The 21438-nt window shown below is 37.9% G+C and overlaps 1 protein-coding gene across 4 annotated transcripts in view; it reads left to right on the forward strand.

Annotated features, from left to right (window-relative positions):
- Positions 1-21438, forward strand: part of LOC127619186 (zinc finger protein 385A-like) — a 129840-nt gene that overhangs the window by 73990 nt on the left and 34412 nt on the right. For 3 of the 4 annotated variants that reach the window (XM_052091980.1, XM_052091981.1, XM_052091983.1), the window contains exon 2: positions 14583-14728. In XM_052091980.1, coding sequence (XP_051947940.1) covers positions 14583-14728 — 146 coding nt within the window. Of the gene's footprint in view, positions 1-14582; positions 14729-20480; positions 21017-21438 lie in introns of those variants that run through there. The other variant, XM_052091984.1, reaches the window with a different exon arrangement.

Below are 21438 nucleotides of genomic sequence, written 5' to 3' on the forward strand. Positions count from 1 at the left end.
CATGGCATGATTGTTGGTGCCAGCCGGGCTGGTTTGAGTATTTCTGTAACTGCTGATCTCCTGGGATTTTCATACACAACAGTCTCTAGAGCAGGGGTCGGTAATCTTTTTGACATGGGGTGCCATTTTCTATTTTCCTGGTTAATGGCTATCCCCCTCCCTCTGCAAAAAATAATAATAAATATACAGCTCAGTTTCAGCTCAAAATGTTCAGAATTCTCTGGATTTAATATTTATAGGTTTGTGTTTGAGTAAAATTAACATTTTTGTGATATTCTATAAACTACTGACAAAATGTCTGTCAAATTCCAAATAAAAATATTGTCATTGAAATTTTTTATTTATTTTATTTTTTGCAGAAAATGACAATTGGTCAAAGTAACAAAAAAGATGCAGTGTTTTCAGACCTCGAATAATGCAAAGAAAACAAGTTCACATTCATTTTTAAACAACACAATACTAATGTTTTAACTTGGGAAGAGTTAAATAATCAATATTTGGTGGAATAACCCTGATTTTCAATCACAGTTTTCTCTTAAATATTTCTTAAATTATGCCATACATTTTTCAAAATCACACAGAGGGGTAATCCCTATTACACAAGCAGTAGCGAGAGAGGAGCAGGCTATTTTATTTACATGAAATTTTTCGCATCTGCAATCCAATCTACATCTTGATGCAAACCTTCCCAGGGGCATAGAAGTCATTTTAAAAGTGTGTGTGTGTGTGTGGGGGGATTTGGTGGTTCACAGACTTCAAAAGCACTTACAGAGCACAGACCCAGCACTTACAGAGTAGTATTAATAATACAGTATATATTAATATACAAGTATGATATAAGTATTATATTAATATATATACAACAGTTAGTTCCGGTCCTTGAATCTGATTGGACGAGAGACGTTCCATGAGCACTGATGGTCTGACAACGTCAGCACTCCGACGCTTCACTGTGTGTGTATCTCTTCGCTTGTGTTCATGCCATTCTAAACTAAAGTGTATGAGCAGTGCCTTTATCCCTCTCGGAGGCTTGATTAGCCTGATAAGGGACTGAGTGTGTAGAATCACCACCCGGCTCGCCCTCCGCCCTGCCGCAATGTGTTAGCCAGCATGTGGTGGCAAAAGATAATTTTTGTGTGTAATATGAGCCAGTTAGGTGACGTGAAGTGAATTCGCATCAGCCGTTTACATTCAACAGCTCTTTGTGATCGCTTACTACACTACTAAAGCTAGGAAATAGCTTTAAAATAAACACTATTAAAGTTTGATGAGACTCTTATCTGCGCGTGCAAGCCATTCACACATCACAAGCCGATCAACTATTTAACCCTTTTCGTTGACTCGCACCTGCAAAATCCTAAAACTCTATTTCTAGGTTTAATTTATATTTGAATTGACTAAGATTTTTATGTTTATGTTTTCTCTTTTAATAGTTAAATGTAATTTTGAGTGTTACTATGGTTTAAGGAGGGTGTACCTGTATGATGGGTTGGAAATCTCAAGGATTAATAGTGGTGTTTTCCTTATTACATCACGTGTTGTTCTGAAAACAAAAATAAACAAATTAAACACAGAATGTAGGCCCAAGCAGCCTGACCAAAGGAAAGCGGGCGCTTTTACCTGAAAACCGAAAATGAAGTACGAATAGATTGCACGCACTACACGATTTAGTTGGGTACTGCAGTCCAATCACATTTTAACTTTTTTGTTTAGCCTCCCATTCAGCTGATGAAAACATGCTGTGTGATTATGAGGAAGGATTACATCAAGATGCAAACTGAAATGCAGGTGCGGAATTTCATATAAATAATATAGTCTACTCCCCTCTCGCCATTGCTGGCATACCAGTGATTCCCTTTCCGTGTGCAATGCTGGTTGGCGACCCCTGCTCTAGAGTTTACTCAGAATGGTGCCCAAAACAAAAAATATCCAGAGAGTGGCAGTTCTGATGACAGAAATGCCTTGTTAATGAGAGAGGTCAATGGAGAATGGCCAGGCATGCTTTTCCCAAAAGCATTGTGAGCTTAAGTTGATCGTAGAGACCATTGTCACCAATGGTTTCTATGATCTACTTAGGCTAATACGATGCTTTTGGGAAATGCAGCCAAGACTGGTTCGAGCTGACAGAGAGGCTACAGTAACTCCGATAACCACTCTGTTCAATTGCAGTGAGCAGAATAGCATCTCAGAATGCACAACACATTGAACCTTGAGGCGGATGGGTATACAACAGCAGAAGACCACATCGGGCACTTTATAATGACCATAGTGTTAGTAAAAAAGTGCTTAGTATGTATTAAGCAGTACTCTTTAGCAGTAATATTTCACCGTAGTGTTGTAAAACAATAGTAGGCATCACACAGTACACTGCACTGTAAGCAGTATGCAAGTATGCCATTCTGAACCTAGACAGTGTTCTTGTTTTGTCTTGTCTTGTTCATATATGCTCATTCCTTGCTTGTATTTGCATTAGACTGTAACATGGCTTTTGAAGTAGTGCTGTATGTATAGGTGTTAATTTTTTCTCTTGTATCTGTTGAAGTACTTGCTTTTAGGCTGAAATAAGCCAAAGTGCAGAGCAGTGTCAAGAAGTGTGTTCATTCTAATTAAACGAGGATCTTAATGAGTAACTCTCTCCACAGACCTGGAGCCACTTTCATGTGCTCTCGCTTAGAGAAGAAATGAAGCTACTGGGTTAGAGAGGCAGCTGGTGACCCAGACACTCACTGTTGAGCAGTCACTTTGGATAGAAGTGCAGGGTTGTGCCTTTATGGCATAAGTTTATAAAATGGCTCTAAAATTTGAGTGGATGAGCCATGTATTAAACTGCTGCAAAATATACAATATACTGTATGCACAGTTGTAGCCTCACATCATTTGAATTCTGCATTAATACCCTAAGTTTCTACATTGCTTTGCAACTGTTAACTGCACACAATTACTGCATGTCCTAACTAGACTCGTCAGGACAATTTTCGAACAATATTATTTTGGAATATATAGAGTCAATCAGAACAAATTGGATGGTTACTATACAGATCTATTTAGTCAGCCGTGATGAATTTATTCCGTAAGTGAAATCGTCCAATTACAGTGGATTAACGAGATAAGACGAGCAATATTCATCTGGTCATATGAACACAGCATTGTGCTGTCCATAATTGTGTGCCCAGCTCCATATTTAGAATAAAGCAGCTTTTTTTTTCTCTAAGACTAATATGACTACAGTCTTCATCTCAAGTGATTGCATATTTTTCAGTTTACAATTTTGGCAATTAGCAAAAAAAATACAATAATAATTATAAGTGCATCTTTAATTATTTATTTATTGAACACAAATGTATTTTATCATTTTGCTGTTGCCTCCGTTTTATAAAAGCAATATGCCACACAAGGCCATACGTTTCAGGGATTTTACTTATTGCTTTTATAAGGTTGTTTTTGTATGTGTTTCTCTATGGTTAGTGTCTTTTTATCCTGGGGTTGGTTTTGATGCTGAATTATACTGGCGATCAGGTGATGTGCTGGCCATCTCCCTGTCGCTCTGAGACTGGGCTGGAATATTGAGCAGAGCTGGGCTACCGCCACAGTAATTGGACCTAAATTGGTAAAATGAATGAGCCATTTCTGCCTCCTTGGTCACAGCTGAGGACAGGACGAACACAGGAGCAGATCTTGTACCAGACTGGACCAGAGTCTGACAGCATACAGATGAATGAAAAGAAGAAATTAATTTAGTTGGTATGGTTGTTTCTGGAAATGTGTGTGATTTTTCTATCAGCAGAAGTGATTACTTCTCAATGAATTTTGGTTTGAGAGCTGATTTGATTGTTTTACATATTGTAAACACTTCAAGACAAATCTTGACCTTGACCTGGCTTTTCAGGCCTTCTTAAATTTAAGCGAATTAAATCTCTCCTGAATACAAACGTCAGTGTCGCACAACTTGCACTTCTGTGCAAGAAACAATTGGTAAACAGGCATCTGCTATAAAACTATTTTAAATGTATTACAAAGATGAGTCTAAAACACTATTGAGACACATAATTGTCAATTGGAAACACAGTGTACTGTGCTGTCCCGGCATGCCTAAATAATTTAAAACATCAGAGGAGTTGCACATTCAAAAGCAAAATAATGAAAATTTACAAACAGTTTTGTGTCCCTTGCTGAGTATCTGCTATAAAATTGTCAGGAAATACACCAGGAGAGTAGGATGAAAGTGCATTATGGGCAGTTTAATGAAGATCAGGCAACAGTACAATTCAAACGAATCCAATAATCAGTACGGGCAGGAGGTCAGGGGATTTGCAAACAGAGTTATCAGGGCTAGAGGCAAACTCGTGGTCAAAACAGGCAATGGTACTTTAGCAAGGGATCAGGCAGACTATGATTGGCAGCATCAAACACAAGGGAAGTGAACGTATTCTTCACATGGATGGAATGTGACAGAGTCTCTAATAAAGGGTGTAGTGCTAGCTGTGGTGACGGGGTGCAGGTGAGGCTGAGCAGAGTTCAGGTGATTGGGATCGAGGTGGTGCATTGTGTTGTGGGAATTGGAGTCCGTGATTGGAGGCCACGTTGCTTGCTGGGAAAGTGGATTCATGACAAATATACTCCAAATGTTCCCTCTTATAGCTTTCATTTGATGGTTGAGGAAGATGGCACCTCGACCTGTCTACTCTAATACAGGAAATGAATACACGGGACTTTCTGTTTTGCAATACTCAGTGCAGGTGGCTTTTAGAGATAGTATTGTGCTTTTTTTACGATGTTGAAATTATGGACCATGTAAAAGTGGCTGATCAGGAAATAAAGATACTGTGCCCCCAACATTTGGAGACTAGTGTTGGGTAAATTACTTAAAAATAGTAATCCACTACAAATTACTAATTATGTCTCTAAAATTTAAATCAGATTACTTAAATAATTACTTGTCTAAACGTAACTAGATTACAGTAACAAATTACTTTTATTGGATTGCATCCAACACTGTTTAAGATATGCTTGAAAATATATTAATGCAATGGCTTAAGAAGACAAAACATCAAACCAAATGTATATTTTAAAGAAAGATAGCAAGGTTAATATGTTGTTTTATTAGGCTAAGAAATGTGAACTACACTTGTGGTTACTCTGCTTGGGCACCTGTGTGAACTTGAGGGGAATTGAATTCATACATTCAATACAAATTATTACATACATACAATTGCAAAATTGGCTTAGAAAAAAAAGGTTGGTTCTGAGAAATGCTCTAGAATATTTTGTTTGCCGATGCCATTTGGTTTGATATATTTTTTTATTTAATCCATTGACATTTCTACTAAGTGTAACTTGTCCAGATACTTTTTTGAGCCACTGTAAATGTAGACTGATTATGTTTTTTTTTTACCTGAATTTCCTTAATTATGTGTAATTATTTATTTAGATGAAGTGATGCATGTATATCTGCTGTCATTGACCTAAGTGAAATATATACACTCACCTAAAGGATTATTAGGAACACCATACTAATACTGTGTTTGACCCCCTTTCGCCTTCAGAACTGCCTTAATTCTACATGGCATTGATTCAACAAGGTGCTGAAATGTTGGCCCATATTGATAGGATAGCATCTTGCAGTTGATGGAGATTTGTGGGATGCACATCCAGGGCACGAAGCTCCCGTTCCACCACATCCCAAAGATGCTCTATTGGGTTGAGATCTGGTGACTGTGGGGGCCATTTTAGTACAGTGAACTCATTGTCATGTTCAAGAAACCAATTTGAAATGATTCAAGCTTTGTGACGGTGCATTATCCTGCTGGAAGTAGCCATCAGAGGATGGGTACATGGTGGCCATAAAGGGATGGACATGGTCAGAAACAATGCTCAGGTAGGCCGTGGCATTTAAACGATGCCCAATTGGCACTAAGGGGCCTAAAGTGTGCCAAGAAAACATCCCCCACACCATTACACCACCACCACCAGCCTGCACAGTGGTAACAAGGCATGATGGATCCATGTTCTCATTCTGTTTACGCCAAATTCTGACTCTACCATCTGAATGTCTCAACAGAAATCGAGACTCATCAGACCAGGCAACATTTTTCCAGTCTTCAACTGTCCAATTTTGGTGAGCTCTTGCAAATTGTAGCCTCTTTTTCCTATTTGTAGTGGAGATGAGTGGTACCGGTGGGGTCTTCTGCTGTTGTAGCCCATCCGCCTCAAGGTTGTGCGTGTTGTGGCTTCACAAATGCTTTGCTGCATACCTCGGTTGTAACGAGTGGTTATTTCAGGCAAAGTTGCTCTTCTATCAGCTTGAATCAGTCGGCCCATTCTCCTCTGACCTCTAGCATCAACAAGGCATTTTCGCCCACAGGACTGCCGCGATACTGGATGTTTTTCCCTTTTCACACCATTCTTTGTAAACCCTAGAAATGGTTATGCGTGAAAATCCCAGTAACTGAGCAGATTGTGAAATACTCAGACCGGCCCGTCTGGCACCAACAACCATGCCACGCTCAAAATTGCTTAAATCACCTTTCTTTCCCATTCTGGCATTCAGTTTGGAGTTCAGGAGATTGTCTTGACCAGGACCACACCCCTTAATGCATTGAAGCAACTGCCATGTGATTGGTTGATTAGATAATTGCATTAATAAGAAATTGAACAGGTGTTCCTAATAATCCTTTAGGTGAGTGTATGTGGCCATACATTCAGAATAAATTTTTAGGATCAATCTAAAACTTATCTAGATAGTCATGTTTAAAATACTCAGAGCTGGAGTGCGAGCAAGTGGTGGATTCAAGCGGAGGGTACTAAGCATCCATCTGTATCTCTCGTCACATTAATCTGCATTTGCAGTAGTTTCACTCTCTCCTGGATCATATGAACGACAGGTGCTCAGTGAGGGGCTCTGTGGGACCTGGTTCTCATTCTCTCACTCTCTTTGCAATTTGTTCAGGGCCACTGCCGCTTGCCAGGAGACATCTGTGTTCATCCAAAACCAGCCATATGCCTCTTACTTTTACCCTTTCTCTCATCTCTCATTCTTTCATTCATCCCATCCCTCCTTTTTATCACCACTCATAGTCTGCTTGTTTTATTGTACTTAAAAGGAATATTATGGGTTCAAAACAAGTTACACTTAATCAATAGCATTTCTGGCATAATATAGGGTTAGCACAAAACAATACGTTTCACTCATCCATCCTTTTCTTTAATAAAAAGCACAAATCTGGGTTACAGTGAGGTACTTACAATGTAAGTGAATGGGGCCAAACTGTAATCATTAAAATACTGTTTCAAAAGTATAGCCACAAGACATAAACAATATACTTGTTAACATGATTTTAGTGTGATAAAATCACTTACTAACCTTTTTTGACTAAAATTAGTTTTATGTTTGTTTTATGATGTTTTAAGTCCAGTTACATCATTAAACTTATGTTGACTGTTCTGCCGGTTCCCGCCTCCTCTTTGCCCATCCTGAACCTGTTACAGCTCCTTTTTTTAAAAAAAAGTTGTTAGCTACACTACAAGCTTTTTATAAGTAATTGAGCAAATCTTAGATAGACAAGATTAAATTCAACAAATAATTTTTTTATAAATACAAACAATCAGAACAACCTAATTTATGTAGCCAATTTTTTATTTATACAGGGACTTATTTGCAGGAACTCAAGTAAATGTGTGAAACATATATTCAAACCGGTTCATTTAAATGAGCTGTTCAAACTAATAATAACTAATAACTTAAAATAATTTGGACTTCCCATCGCTGCATTTGACCATTTGGTAGAAAACAATAATCTTTGCTTCATTTCACTTGAATGTAGAGCTGACAAAGAACAGCTATATAGCATTTTATCAAGCTATACTACTCATTAGAAAAAAAATATAGCTTCTTACTGGAGAACTACTTTGTTTTAAAAACTACTGAAATTGTAGTTTATTTAGTCTGTAGATTAGTAAGGGATATTTTACAGGCAGCCAGTCAAAACAATCAAATAAATAATTAAATTGACATGAATAAAAGATTTGCATTGAAATTACATTATTATATAAGGACAAAGATTCACCAGAAACAGCTGAATTCAACCCCCAAGTGGTGTCTATGTTCTTTAAGGTGTAAAGTATATTGCAAAAATGACCATATATTCAAATGACTATTCATTATAAACACTTCTTGCCAAATAAATAAATAAATTGGCCTGAAATATTGATTTTGAGTTTAAATTGTTCTATTAGCTTACATGTAAAGATTGATACAGAGTGAAAATAGAAGTAGAAAAGATGACTCAGAGTATCCAGATGACCAGGATGTGTGGTCATTTCAGAAATATCAGACTGCTAGATGGCGTGATTGACCAATCAAAATGTAGTTAGCTACTTCCCAACACTTGTAATGGAGACACAACAATGATGTTTAGCTCTCCTCACTAGAGAGCACTGTATGCATTCAAATGTACTTTGGGTCCCTTGGGTGCATCTGCACACCTGAAGCAATGAAGTCAATGATTCCCATTCTAATGCAACCAATTAACCTACTGACCTCCCATTTTGGAGGTGATCGGCCAGATAATGAGACGGAGTTAACGGTGAATAGGATGTCTTGGTGCATATTTAAATGTTAACATAATTAAAATTTTCAGTCATCGCAGAAATCTTTTTTGATTTCCTCTGTTGCTCTGTCTTCTTTTACCACATGATGATCATTCCTTATCTCCAAACCATTTCATCCTTATCTCTTTCCCTGCATCACACACAATTACCCCAGCCCTCTACAAATGGCAAATGCACAGCCTAAGAAATAGGATTGCCACACTTCAGTATTAGGGAGAGATGCAGGCACGCCTGAGATTCCATTTATCAGGCCCAAACAGGCTCGAAATTATTTGCGTTTGTTGAATCACTTCCCCTTGCCTTTGATCTTCCAGTGCCCTTCTCTCTATTTATAAACTCCTCCTTCCCCAGTCTTTCTACTGCACTTCTGTATCCACACACAGCCCTGGATCATTCTCTCTAAAATCCTCTTTCAAAACCTGCACTGAAGATTCACATTAGCTCCCTTATCCCTGTGTGTGTGTGTGTCTCTGGTCCTTGGCTGCTGTGGCACTGGTGCTCTCCCCCCGCACTACAGGCTGTTTAAACGTGGTGATTATGGCCTCGGTGTGTGCTGCAGGATTCTTAGCGTGTCACAGGCTTTAAACGACAACCAAAGCTCAACCAGGTCGTCTACCCCCCCTTCCCCTGCTCCAGTCCGATCAGGTTTCAGCAGCTTGTTAGGAGATTCAGACTCATACAGTGGCAAAACAACATCTCTGTCTGTGCCGCATGGGTTTGATTAGACTGTTAAGACCACCGGTATAAACATCAAGACACTTTGTCCATCAGCAGAGGATCTGGTGGTGTTGTGGGATCTAATCAGTGCTCTTGTTTGGGTTAATGTCAAAGCCTGTGATCTTAGACAGCTGTACTTGTGTAGGTCTTTATTCATTTATATTTTATGGAAGACACACTAAAGCGATATGTGCTAACGAAACATGAATGCACTGTTTTTTGCCTTTAGAATTTTATACAACAGTGTTTGCATTATTTTCTGAATCAATTTTCCAATTGAGGAAGTCCCAGGTTGTCCCCATAGGGGTGGGCAGATGTATCTCTCTTTTATCATATATAATGCAATTCACAATATAAAAATTTACTTTTAATAGTTACTCATTAGAATATTGCGTTACTCCATAAAATATTTACTTTATGGAAAGTAAAGCATTACGTTACTTTTGTGTTATTTTTGTGTTACTTTTTCTCACAACCGCTTTCTCTTCTGCTATGCTATGCATTCCATACAAATAAGCCATGCATTGCATACAAAAGACATTACAGGTCATGCTAGTTACTTTACAACATTCATGTCAAAACAACATAGTAAACAAACAGATATTTAGAATGTAGGTCTAAAGAATCAATAACATGAATATGCATGATTTGTTTTCCATCAACATGGCAGCCAATATGACTAAGGAGGAAAAACCACTGTCTTACCTAAAGCAGCAAAGTCCAACACTTGAACCTGCATCATATATGTCATCATGTGATGATGACGTCAACGCTGACCTCATATTAGGCTAAAACACACAATTTTCCCATCTTATTAGCGAGATGATTGACAGGCGATGTCTGTATCTAAAAGGTGATTGGCTCTTTTACCTGCAAGATGGGACATCCATTGACTGTTGGGTGCTAGAGCTTCTTGGTTGGTCTTCCCAATTTCTCCCATTCATTTAAACAGAAGTGACTCGTCTCTGCTCAATAGTCAGGAAAGTGCTGATGGTTCTGCTCAGAACTACGGCTAACGCTGGTGAAACAATTTTCCTGCTCCATGCATAAATCCATGAATGCTAAACTGATGTTGGTTCTGCTGGATGCTGGCGAGGAACTTGATTACTTGCTGATTACTTGATTACTTGCAAGGAATTTGATATGACAGCATAGGTGATGAGCGTTTCTGCTCTCCCTCTCCCACTGACTTTTTAGACATGGCCAAAATAAAAAAAATATTGTGTTACTTAACTCATTACTCAGAAAAGTAATCTGTTTACGTAACGCATATAAAGATTTTTTGAGTGTTAAACCAGGAAAGGGGAAGGGTGCAACTATATTTATACTCATACATCTGTGAAAGTGAACGTTTTATTTTATATTCCGTTTACAACCATTTTAATTACATTTAAGACTAAAAATGTAGGGTGACAAATACATTTTAAAAAGTACAATTGTAATTTGCTTTAATGTTATGAACCTGCATTGCATTGCATAAGGTGTAAAGTGCACTTGCACTTTACACCTTACCAGGTGTTCTTAGCAGCTCATCCAATGTGCGCACATGTTAAGTGCATGCCTCTTCGCAGTTTGATGTCAAAAGTAGAGAATAACGTGATAATTTCAAATGTCACGTAAACGTGGATTTCTTGCCATTGTCAGATTTTTTTAATAAGCTGATTTTAGAGAGTTATCAGCGTATTGGTGTGCATATAAATGAACTCACTGTTTAACACAAGTTGAAACCTAAAATGTAAGCAGAATTACACATATAACAATTAAACGCTTTAATCATGAAAAGGTTCAGTGTGTCATAGCTGTCTGAATGTGATCTGCCAGGTCCAATTTATCTATTAACTAATTTGAGTGACAGAAAAAATACCTCACTAGCATTTTCACTTAGTAAAGGTGTGGTGTAGACTCACACCATCGACTCTTGTTGAAAAATACTTTCTGTGCTCCCACACGTAATCCATTTTGATCGACTCTTCTCAGTAGCTTCAATACAAACAGGAAGTTAGATGACAAAATTTGGAAGAGGGCAGGGCTGAATAAGGTGAATAGACACTCAAGAATGTGTTTGAAGTTTAAAACGTTTCTGATATTTTGACATTTTTTTGAAAGGCACATTTTGTTCAGGTCATATGGTGTAACCTTCAAAGAACTTCTTGATATTTTTGACTAAAAAAATACATAATATTTGTAAAGAATTTTTTTTCTACCTGTTATGTTTGAATATAAGCTTGTTGCTACAACATATGACATTTATAAAGTCATATAAATGTTTTTTCAAAAATGTATGAAACCAACATGTAAACAAAGATTACATTTCTACAAAGTTGACACGTTTTAAACAAGATTTTCAAAAGATTTAAAATTGTTATAATCTCGGAAAAACTTATTTGTCAATGACCAAGTGTGACGAGGAGGAGGGCATGTCCGTACCATGATGGAGCATGGCCGGTGTTGAATCAGCTTATCAGCAGGAAAGCGAGATAAGGGTCGGCCGCGCTCCATCCTTGACACGCCAAGCTATTGACTTATATAGTTTTTTATTTTAATAGTTTTTTTTATATATAAGCTTATGATGTTTTCAATCCCCTAACCCCATGCAAATGCATACACATGCATGCAATTCCCGTCATAGTGATTTACAGTGTGAGCTGGGCCCTTAAAATGTTCTTTGATTTAATGAGGTAATTATACACTGGGGCATGAAGCAGCCTGGACCTGACTTATGCATGCTGGCCATGGTGTTTGACCCTACTGCAAGGACAACCCCCCCACGCACACACACAAATGTGCACACACTCCCCCAGCACTCTGCTGTGCTCACACTGTGCTCATCTCTATGTTTCTCTCCTTATCCCACTCCCCATTGGTTGTCAACAAATCTGTGTCATATCTCAGTTGGCATGTGAACTGACTAAATGGGTTTGGGTCCTCTCACCATCTCGTTGGATCAGTCACACATGTCGAGAATTATTTTGATGCTGTATTGCCCTGACAGATGCACACTGGCCACAGTTGCAGCAAGAGTGGCACTTAACTTAAGCAAATTACGCAGTCTGCTGAAAAGCATGCGTCTTTTGTCTTGTTCATGGAGCCAAGGGGTCATACTACAGTTCATATGTCAAGTCACTTTTTGCTCTGAGAATGTTAAAGGGATAATTCACCCACAAATGAAATTTCTCTCAATATTTACTAATATTTATAATGCTTCTTATTTCTTTCTTTTGTGGATCACAAAAGTAAAATCTTTTGAAGAATCTGTAGCAGATGTCAGACAAGACACAAGTAACCACACCTCCAAAAAGGACCATAAAAGTAACATTAAATGAGTCCATATGACACTATCACTTTACTACAAGTCTTCTGAAACTGTACAATAGTTTTGTGTTAGGAACAGACCAGAATTTATGTTGTTATTCACTGATAATCTTCTCATCTGTCGAAGCTCACATATTGTGTACAGCATTCGAAATGGCACGTCGTGTTTAGATACTATACAAGCAAGAACCAATGCCTTTTGGGAATCAATGACATTTACATGTCATTTTCAAGCTTTGGTGGTCAGTATGAAATGTCATTGTATGGCAAGAGCATGTATCGATTCTACAAAAAATTGTACTTTTGTGTTTCATGGAAAAAATTCTAAATTACATTTATGGGTAAACTGTTTCTTCAAGGCACACTGCGGAACTTTTGAAAAACTATTTGCAGCAAAAGAGATTGTTAGATTGTGGATCATGTGACTTAGACGAGCATTGCATCAGGGACCAGCTGTGCTCACAAGCAATCACTGACACACACTCTCTCTCTCTCTCTCTCTCTCTCTCTCTCTCTCTCTCTCTCTCTCTCTCTCTCTTGTACTCTCACCAGAAGTCCCATAACCAATCTGCCTTCTTATTCTTCCCCTTTTTTACTCACTCTTTATCTGCCTGTGTGCTGTGCAGCCATTGAGGAGTCTTGCATGTCTAATTTGAGTTAATGATGCCAGGGCTAGTCTGGGCCTGAGGCTCCAGCAGAGGAGAGCAGGAGGAACAGCTGGGGCCAGGCTGAGACAGCATATCTCTCAAATTGTATCTCTTTTTCTCCTTATTTTTCCTTCATGACACATTCTGAGAACAGCCCTGACCACAGCACAGTAATGACGCCCTCTGTGCAGCGTTAATTTCCCCAACGACATTACCGACGAAAATATCTGTTGACTAAGAGGAGATGGAAAAGACACATCATGACGATAATCGAACAATTTTTATGACAGTAAACATACTATTAAGAAATGATGACAAAAAGCATTAACTTTAATGCTGAGGTATGTAATTTCTGCACCACTAGCGCCACTAAACGGAATTGCAAAAATAAACTTTGTCTTCAAAACAGCTTTCTGAATACGCCCCCATCTACTTTTGGTCAAACAAAGATATAGTCCTGCCCTGGGACAGCTTTCAAGAAAATTAACCTATGAATTGCTTAATAATGGTCTCTGCATTTTAAGCAGGGATAGGAGAAAGTATTTTAACACAGATAACGTTACATAATTTTGAAAAGTTGCTGTCTTTTTCTGCATATCGTGGCACTGTTTTGTGGCCCGTTCTGCATTTCAGCTTATTGTGGCCCATTCGGCCCGTTTTGTGTCCGGCCCACTGCCCAATCCCGATGGCCCCAAAATGAGTTTGCCCACTGGGAAAATGCCGGTATGCCAGATTACAGTAGAAACTTAAGAAGCAATCTTGAAATACAAGCGGAGAAGGATGAAAAATCATTCAAGATTAAGAAGACAGGCAGAGAAAGAGAGAACGAGAGAGATAGAAGGGAACAGATTTAAGACCGGAGGGAATTTGAGGCGAGGAAAATCCAGGAGCAAAAGCAGCTTAAAGTAACTGCTCGCTAAAGCTTAATTCTGAAGAGAGGGTCCTCTCGCACTCTTATGAAGAAGGTTGCGTGGAGTGTAAAGGACAAGAGAAGACAGGCTGACAGAGAACAGAGACTCATGAGGCTGGTAGGGAGAGAGAGAGAGAGATAGAACATTCTGTTTCATAACCAAAGGCTAACATCTCTCTGATGAGTTTTATGCTGACAAAAAGTGTTTCAACACAGCCACCCCTGAGCCTCTGTGGTTCACCTCTTTATGGCATCAAAGCCAATATTTGAGCAAAATATGTTTTTTTCAGCTTGACAGCACAAATTTTACTTGGTGACAATATTCAAAGCTTATCACACAGGTTTAAAGCAAAAAATTATTCTAAATTTGATTCTTATTTTCTCTGCAGGAAGCATCAATCGAAATGGGGCCATCCCCACATTTCTGCGGACCCCAACAATGATCCAGCCTCATCTGGATATGAAGCCCTTTCTGCAGTTTCCAATGGAGACTGCTCCTCCACACAGTGTTGGGCTCTTCCACAATTTCAATGCGGTGAGATTAGACCTCTGAGAAATAGTCCATGCGTCACACACCTCTATTGTGTTGGGGATTGCTTCTTTTCAAAGTAACATGTTGCATTATTGCATTACCCCCAAAAAGTAAAAAATGATGTTACATTTGAACTTTTTATAGAAACGTAAGGGGCTGTTCAGACCATTGTCAAAAATTAACTTTTACTTTAAGGGGCAATTCCAGGGAAATATATCAAATAAACAATTTCATCCATTTGAATTCTCATTAAATGTAATCAATTTATTAATAGCAATTCTATGTCTAACACTTACCTTTACAAAAAAAAGCAACATCGACTATATGATAATATTTATAAATAGGACTATTAAAGAATATTAAGAACTGTATCAGATGATACTTTGAAAAACAGAAGAATTCAATGCAGGGGCTTTTTTTGCCCTAAGCCCCTTAATTGCTGACCTCGGTTCAGACTTAACGCATTCAAAAAAGCTAGACACAATATTTGAAATGAACGCAGGTGGCTACACATGCTTTTTTTAACAGTTGAAGTGTTTTATAACTTGACATGCTGTTTAAAAAAACGAGACCCTCCTTCGTGAGATGCTGAAAAACAGCGAGATGCATCACGGCTGTTAAAAACGTCCATCTAGTGCATTGAGAAACAGCACAGACAGACGCAATAACGGGTTAATTTAGCTTCTTATCATTAGCTGGAGCAATGAGAGCAGTGATGTAGTAGTGTCTGAAGAGGTTTGCGTACTCTGAATATATGAAGAAAACAAAACATACACCTGTCCCTAAAATTTATGTATTTACATTTATATACAGTACATATGTAAAATGTTTTCAAAATGTATATCAGGGTAAGTTTCTTGCTGGCATTGTACACAGAACAAATAAGAACCATGGTATGGTAACCCATAATACCCATAATAACCCATAATATTTAACATATTAAATATGTATTTAAATTTATAAGTCTTATTAACGTTCCTTTCATTACGCTACTATGAAAATTACTGTAATTAATAAACTAATACATACATAATATGCAATAAACTGTAAAGCATTGTATAGCTTATATGTGTGTAGTAATGTTTACGTTAACACGTTATCTTGTTTCGCCTCCTGCTGCTCCATGTGCGTTTAGAGAGAATCTCTTTACACTCTGTAAAATAATAATGATAATAATAAAAATTCACTCAACGTTGCTGCTGCATTGCGCTATTAGAATGAAAAAGTTCTGGGTCAAAAGCCTACTTGTTGTACTGGTGGGCGGTGGCCATATGTATCATCACTTATTTCAGGTGGGCATATGCAAAATCCTAAGAAAGATAGGTGGGCATACAGCTTATGTTGGCATATGCCCTAGACCACACTACTGAATTAGAGAGATCTACCTTTGTTGCGTCACCTGATGCCACACTCTTGCGTGAAGATATGATGTCAAGCACCGTGTAGGCCTATATCTGACTTCTATTGTCTGTAAATAAATAACATGAATAGAAATGTAACACACATTATTTATTTGAAAAAATAACTCAGGTATTACAGCAATTTAACAAAGTAATGCATTACTGTCAACGTTAATTCCAAAAAGTAATCTGATTACAAAATACACTTCTTCATTTGTACAAATGGTTATACAAATGTTCTATTCACATTACTTAGGTTAAGATACTCTTATATATTAATACTCCTTGAATATTCACTACTCACCTTGATTGAAACAGCTTGCTTGTTTATTTGAATTTGCCTGACTGCTTTCAATTGGAAGAATACTGTATGAGTTCTCTCATGTCACTGTGACTTATAGCTAATCATTTTGATTAGCATGCAGCCCATTTCACTCTCTCAGCACTTTTTCCCAGATTGCATTCTGTTATGTAAATGAGGATGCTGGTCAGCAAAATGAAAGAGAACGCTTAGTCGTTGGAGCCTGTGTGCCTGTGGTGTCAGTCCGCTATGTGTAAACCAGCCAGTGCAGAGCCTTCTGGTTTATGTATCCCCTCTCTTAAATTCTTTATTTGACTAAAATATTTGCTTGCACTTGTTGCCAGTGTGAAAGATGGCCTGCCCCCAGGCTCTGCCTCATAACATGAGAAGGCAAAAACACTCCCCATGCCAGCTCAATAAATCTGCATCACACTTTTGCCTTCCAATTCTGCCACATTATTATATTTTTTGTATAAACCAAGGGATGTTTAAATATTCTGAAATATGTATGAGCTCATAAAAGAGTAAACATCTAAGAGCTTAACTACTATCTCTCTAATTATGCCATTTGTTTGATATTCTAGCACTGAGCTGTAATCTTTAGGTTGTGGTAGTTTAGGCTATAAATCAGAATAGTTAAAGGCATCATGGAGGCTTGTATGTGAGAGTTACTGCATGTCCAATGGAAAATTCTATTGACGGCCAGTAGGGGGTAATGTTGGAGAGGCTGGAAGGACAGGCTGACCTCCCACTAGGACACTGCTGAGAGCACACTGCAGTGCATATGTCATTGTCTGGAATACTGACATTTACAAGAATTCTCCAACACAGGTAGTGATATACAGGCTTTTATTGAAGGATTAATCTAACAGCTGCTGTGAGTCCTGTGGTGTATTAAAGTATATGTGTAGATATGAGTACATATTGTGCTACGGCACATACATTTCCAAACATTTATTATGTACTTGCTGTTTGATTTAAGATTAAATATGAGTTTAAACAACATTTACCATTTGCTTCATCCTGGTATACATTTGTTGCATAAATGATCATTTTCATAATGTATGGTATTTAACTCAAACAAATGTGCATGATGTAATGCAAAAGCATTCAGGTCCATTTAAAATCAGGTCTCCAGCCAACCTAGCACAGATGAAGGGAAAGAATTTCTAAATACCAAAAGACTTTATTTTGTTGTCAAGGACTTTGTTGTTTGGTGGAACACCTCACGAAGTGAAGCAGATGGGATTGTAGTTATACTAGGGCTGTCAATCGATTAAAAGGATAGTTTACCCCAAAATTCTTTCATAATTTACTCACCTGCTTGCTATCCCAGATATGTGAATTTCTTTCTTCTACTAAAGACAAACAAAGATTTTTAGAAAAATATCTCAGCCGTGCAGGTCCATACAATGCAAGTGTATGGTGGTAAGAACTTTGAAAGTCCAAAAAGCATATAAAGGCAGCATAAAAGTAATCCATACAACTCCAGTGGATAAATCTATATCTTCAGAAGCAATATGATAGGTGTGGGTGTGAAACAGATCAACATTTAAGTCCTTTTTTACTATATACAATATCTCAATATTCACTTTCACATTCTCTTTTTTTTTTTTTTTTTGGCAATTCACAATATTTGTGCATATCGCCAGGGAGGAGAACTTATCATTTGTTTATCTAATTAATTACATGGCATGCCAATTAATTAATTGAATCAGTCACATATGACAATATTTGCTGAGAAACGCCACCAAATAAAGATGATTCAATATAACTTCAATTATAATTAAAATAATTATAAATATAATATATATATAATAAATATAATAATTCTGATTGAAACATATTGCATTGTTGTGGCAGATGAGTAAAGCATTGATTAGAAAAAACAAAAAGTGACTTTAGAAGTTAATAAATTGTTTGTTTTATTATAATATAATAGAACAAGTCTACAGTGGAAAACAATCCATTTTGCAGTTGATTTGTTCACTGTCCTGTTCTTAATGGAAGCATTCTTGCATTGCGTCTGCGCTATTTTAAATTTTTGTTAATGTACATTTGCATCAGATGGACAATTTTGGGGCATTTCACTGGTATTCAGCATCATAAACACTGTGATTTTAGGATGCTGTGGCAAGTTAAAAGTTGTTTTAACTATAAAATTAATGTCTTGAGACCTCAAGCATTCTATTATACTCTGTCCTGCAATCAAGAACACGTCGCCTTTCTGTGACTATGCTGCTTGTAAGGTTTTATGAGGCGAACAAACCACCCCCTGCTGACGTGGCTCGGATAAACATGAAATTGCATTTGCTTCAAGCTTAACATTTTACATACTCTGATCATATACTGACCCCATGCCATCCCAGATGTGTATGACTTTCTTTCTCCTGCTGAACACAAACAAAGATCAGCTCTCTCTCTCTCTCTCTCTCTCTCTCTCTCTCTCTCTCTCTCTCTGAGCGGAGAGAGAGAGAGAGAGAGAGAGAGAGAGAGAGAAAGAGGTCCATTGTATGGACCTCTGTAGGTCCATACAATGCAAGTGAATGGTGATCATAACTTCAAGCTCAATTACACTTCCTATAGCACCATCTAGCACTCTGTGAATGCGTCAAACGCTAGGAAGTGTAATCGTGCTTGACATCACGTGTCTAGAGACTGCAATGACAACATATACATTGAAAAAGAAGTTATTTTTTAGTCTGTTCTCACCCAAAATCAACTGGATAATTTCAGAAGAATTTTTTTTCATATTGTATGGATTAATTTTATGCTGACTTTATCTCCTTTTTGGGGCGTTTGGAGTTCTGGTTACCATTCACTTGCATTGTATGGACAAACAGAGATGAGATATTCTTCTAAAATTCTTTGTTTGTGTTCAGCAGAAAGAAGTCATACACATCTGGGATAAGGTGAGTAAATGATGAGAGAATTAAATTTTTGGGTGGACTATCCCTATAAATTGCTCCGATGGCAGCAAAATGCTTATTTTCATTACAAAATGTACTTATGGGTCAGGGGGCGTGAATATTTTTTACATTTTTTTTAACAATTAACAGCACTAAATTAATTCATCAAATCGACAGCCCGAAGTTATACATTTTTCACTGAGTGAATTACAGAACCTAATAAACAAGATTAATCAGCTCTGCGCAAGTTCTTTAGTTTGAATTCATGTTATATAGAGTTCCTCGAAACAAAATACAGCCTGTTTAAACAAACTTTAAACTGCAATCCAGTTCAAGTATTTCACAATTTGTGGGTTTGGCCAAAATAATTACTTTAGATAATTTTTATATCAAAGTATAGAGTTATGGCAGCTGAATGGCTTATCTTATCTCTGTCCATTCCTTTGCTCAACTGTACAGTCCAGCTGTAATTTGACTTAATGAGATTTGGCCTCTACCTGCCTGTCTGAGTCAATATGCCTGCAGGCAGCAAGTAACCTGAATAATTTATACAAAACAGCTGGTTGTGGCATGGAAGTCTCTCCAGACCTTTGCTTATTCTGCAGAATCAGGAATTTCGGAGGTGTTTAAACAGATTACTCGTGCACTGACTCTTACCCTTTCACCTGCAGTATCCTTCAACTCAAGCAATCCTCCCTTTCTCTCACTTAAAACAGTCATAGTTTATTCGCAAAGCTCTGTGCCAATATTTCTCACTGAATTATGCGACTCCACGTGGACTTTTTGAAATATTTTGGCTGCATGCACTTTACCTCTGACGACCCCTTCAAATTACTCGAATTTTCTTTAGATCGGCCTTAATAGCAGGAAGATGTAAATCGCTAGGCTTTTTGATTTAATATGTTTTTTTAATCTAATTCGAACTATTAATTGAGGCCCAGTTGCTGCTATATTGGTTCCACATGAATTTTAGAGGTATGTGACGAGAGAATAGTCATGATGGGGAGCAGGAGGAGGGGTGAATTCTGCAGCTTGTGCATAAGTGCTTTTGATAGAATGAGGGAGTGGAGGGGATATTTGGGGAGTGAGAAAGAGAAAGGATAAAGAGAAAAAAAAGAAAAAAGGAGGGAGTGCAAGACATCTGGGCAAAATCAGTAAGTATGTAAGACAGAGAGAAGAAGGAGATAGGATGAAAGACACAGTAAAGGACTGTTTTATTATGCATAAAAAGTACAAAATGAAAGAAGAGCCATAGATGAAAAGGAAGACAGAACATCCAACCAGGAATGTAGTCTTAACTTACTGTAAACTGTCAGGGCGCAAGAATAGAAGGAAGGAAGATGACATTATGCAATGGAGAGAAAGAAACTTACCCCCAATGGCAAGAATAACAACTAACTGTGGAAAAAAACAAAACACAGAAATTCAGAGGACATCAATTAATAATCAACGATCGGTACATCCAAGTCCAGAGTTGCTGCTGGACCCAGAAGGGGGCACGCAAGTGTGTTTGAGTGTGTGTACAAGAGAGCGTGGGAGAATCAGGTGGTGTACTAGGACAACAAATATCCCCTCTGGATGGGTGATACACTCACACAAACCCTCCCACACACAAACGTGAGCTTCCATACCAGGGACACCAATGCAGCTGGGAGATCCAGGCGGTGTTGAGGATATGAAGGTGAGTGTACCTTGCTGCTATGAGGAGCTCAGGCAGGTAACAAAGCTCTCTGTGCCTCAAGCACTGGGCGCTGAATGGCATTCAGAGTCTTGCATCTGCCTCAAAGGATGTTTTATCTGGCTTGGCCCCTCCATTGCGGGGCTTCTTTAATGCATTTTAGACTTGTGAAATTCAGCATGTTGAAACTTCCTTTGGTTTCCATTACAGCAACTGAGAAGAAAGATATTGTATCCAAAATGTAAGGGCAGATCCATGTGAGTCAAACTAGAATTAAAGAATTCAACATTTACTCAAAAATTATAATTCACCTTAATTTTTTTCCTACTCTGTATGACTTTTTTTCTTTGGAACACAAAGAGGATGCTCTTTTTTTTCAATACCATGAAAATAAATGGGGACTGAGGCTCCTTTTTGTGTTGCAC

The sequence above is a fragment of the Xyrauchen texanus genome, chromosome 25 (genome assembly GCF_025860055.1).
Source record: "Xyrauchen texanus isolate HMW12.3.18 chromosome 25, RBS_HiC_50CHRs, whole genome shotgun sequence".
NCBI classification, from domain to species: domain Eukaryota; kingdom Metazoa; phylum Chordata; class Actinopteri; order Cypriniformes; family Catostomidae; genus Xyrauchen; species Xyrauchen texanus.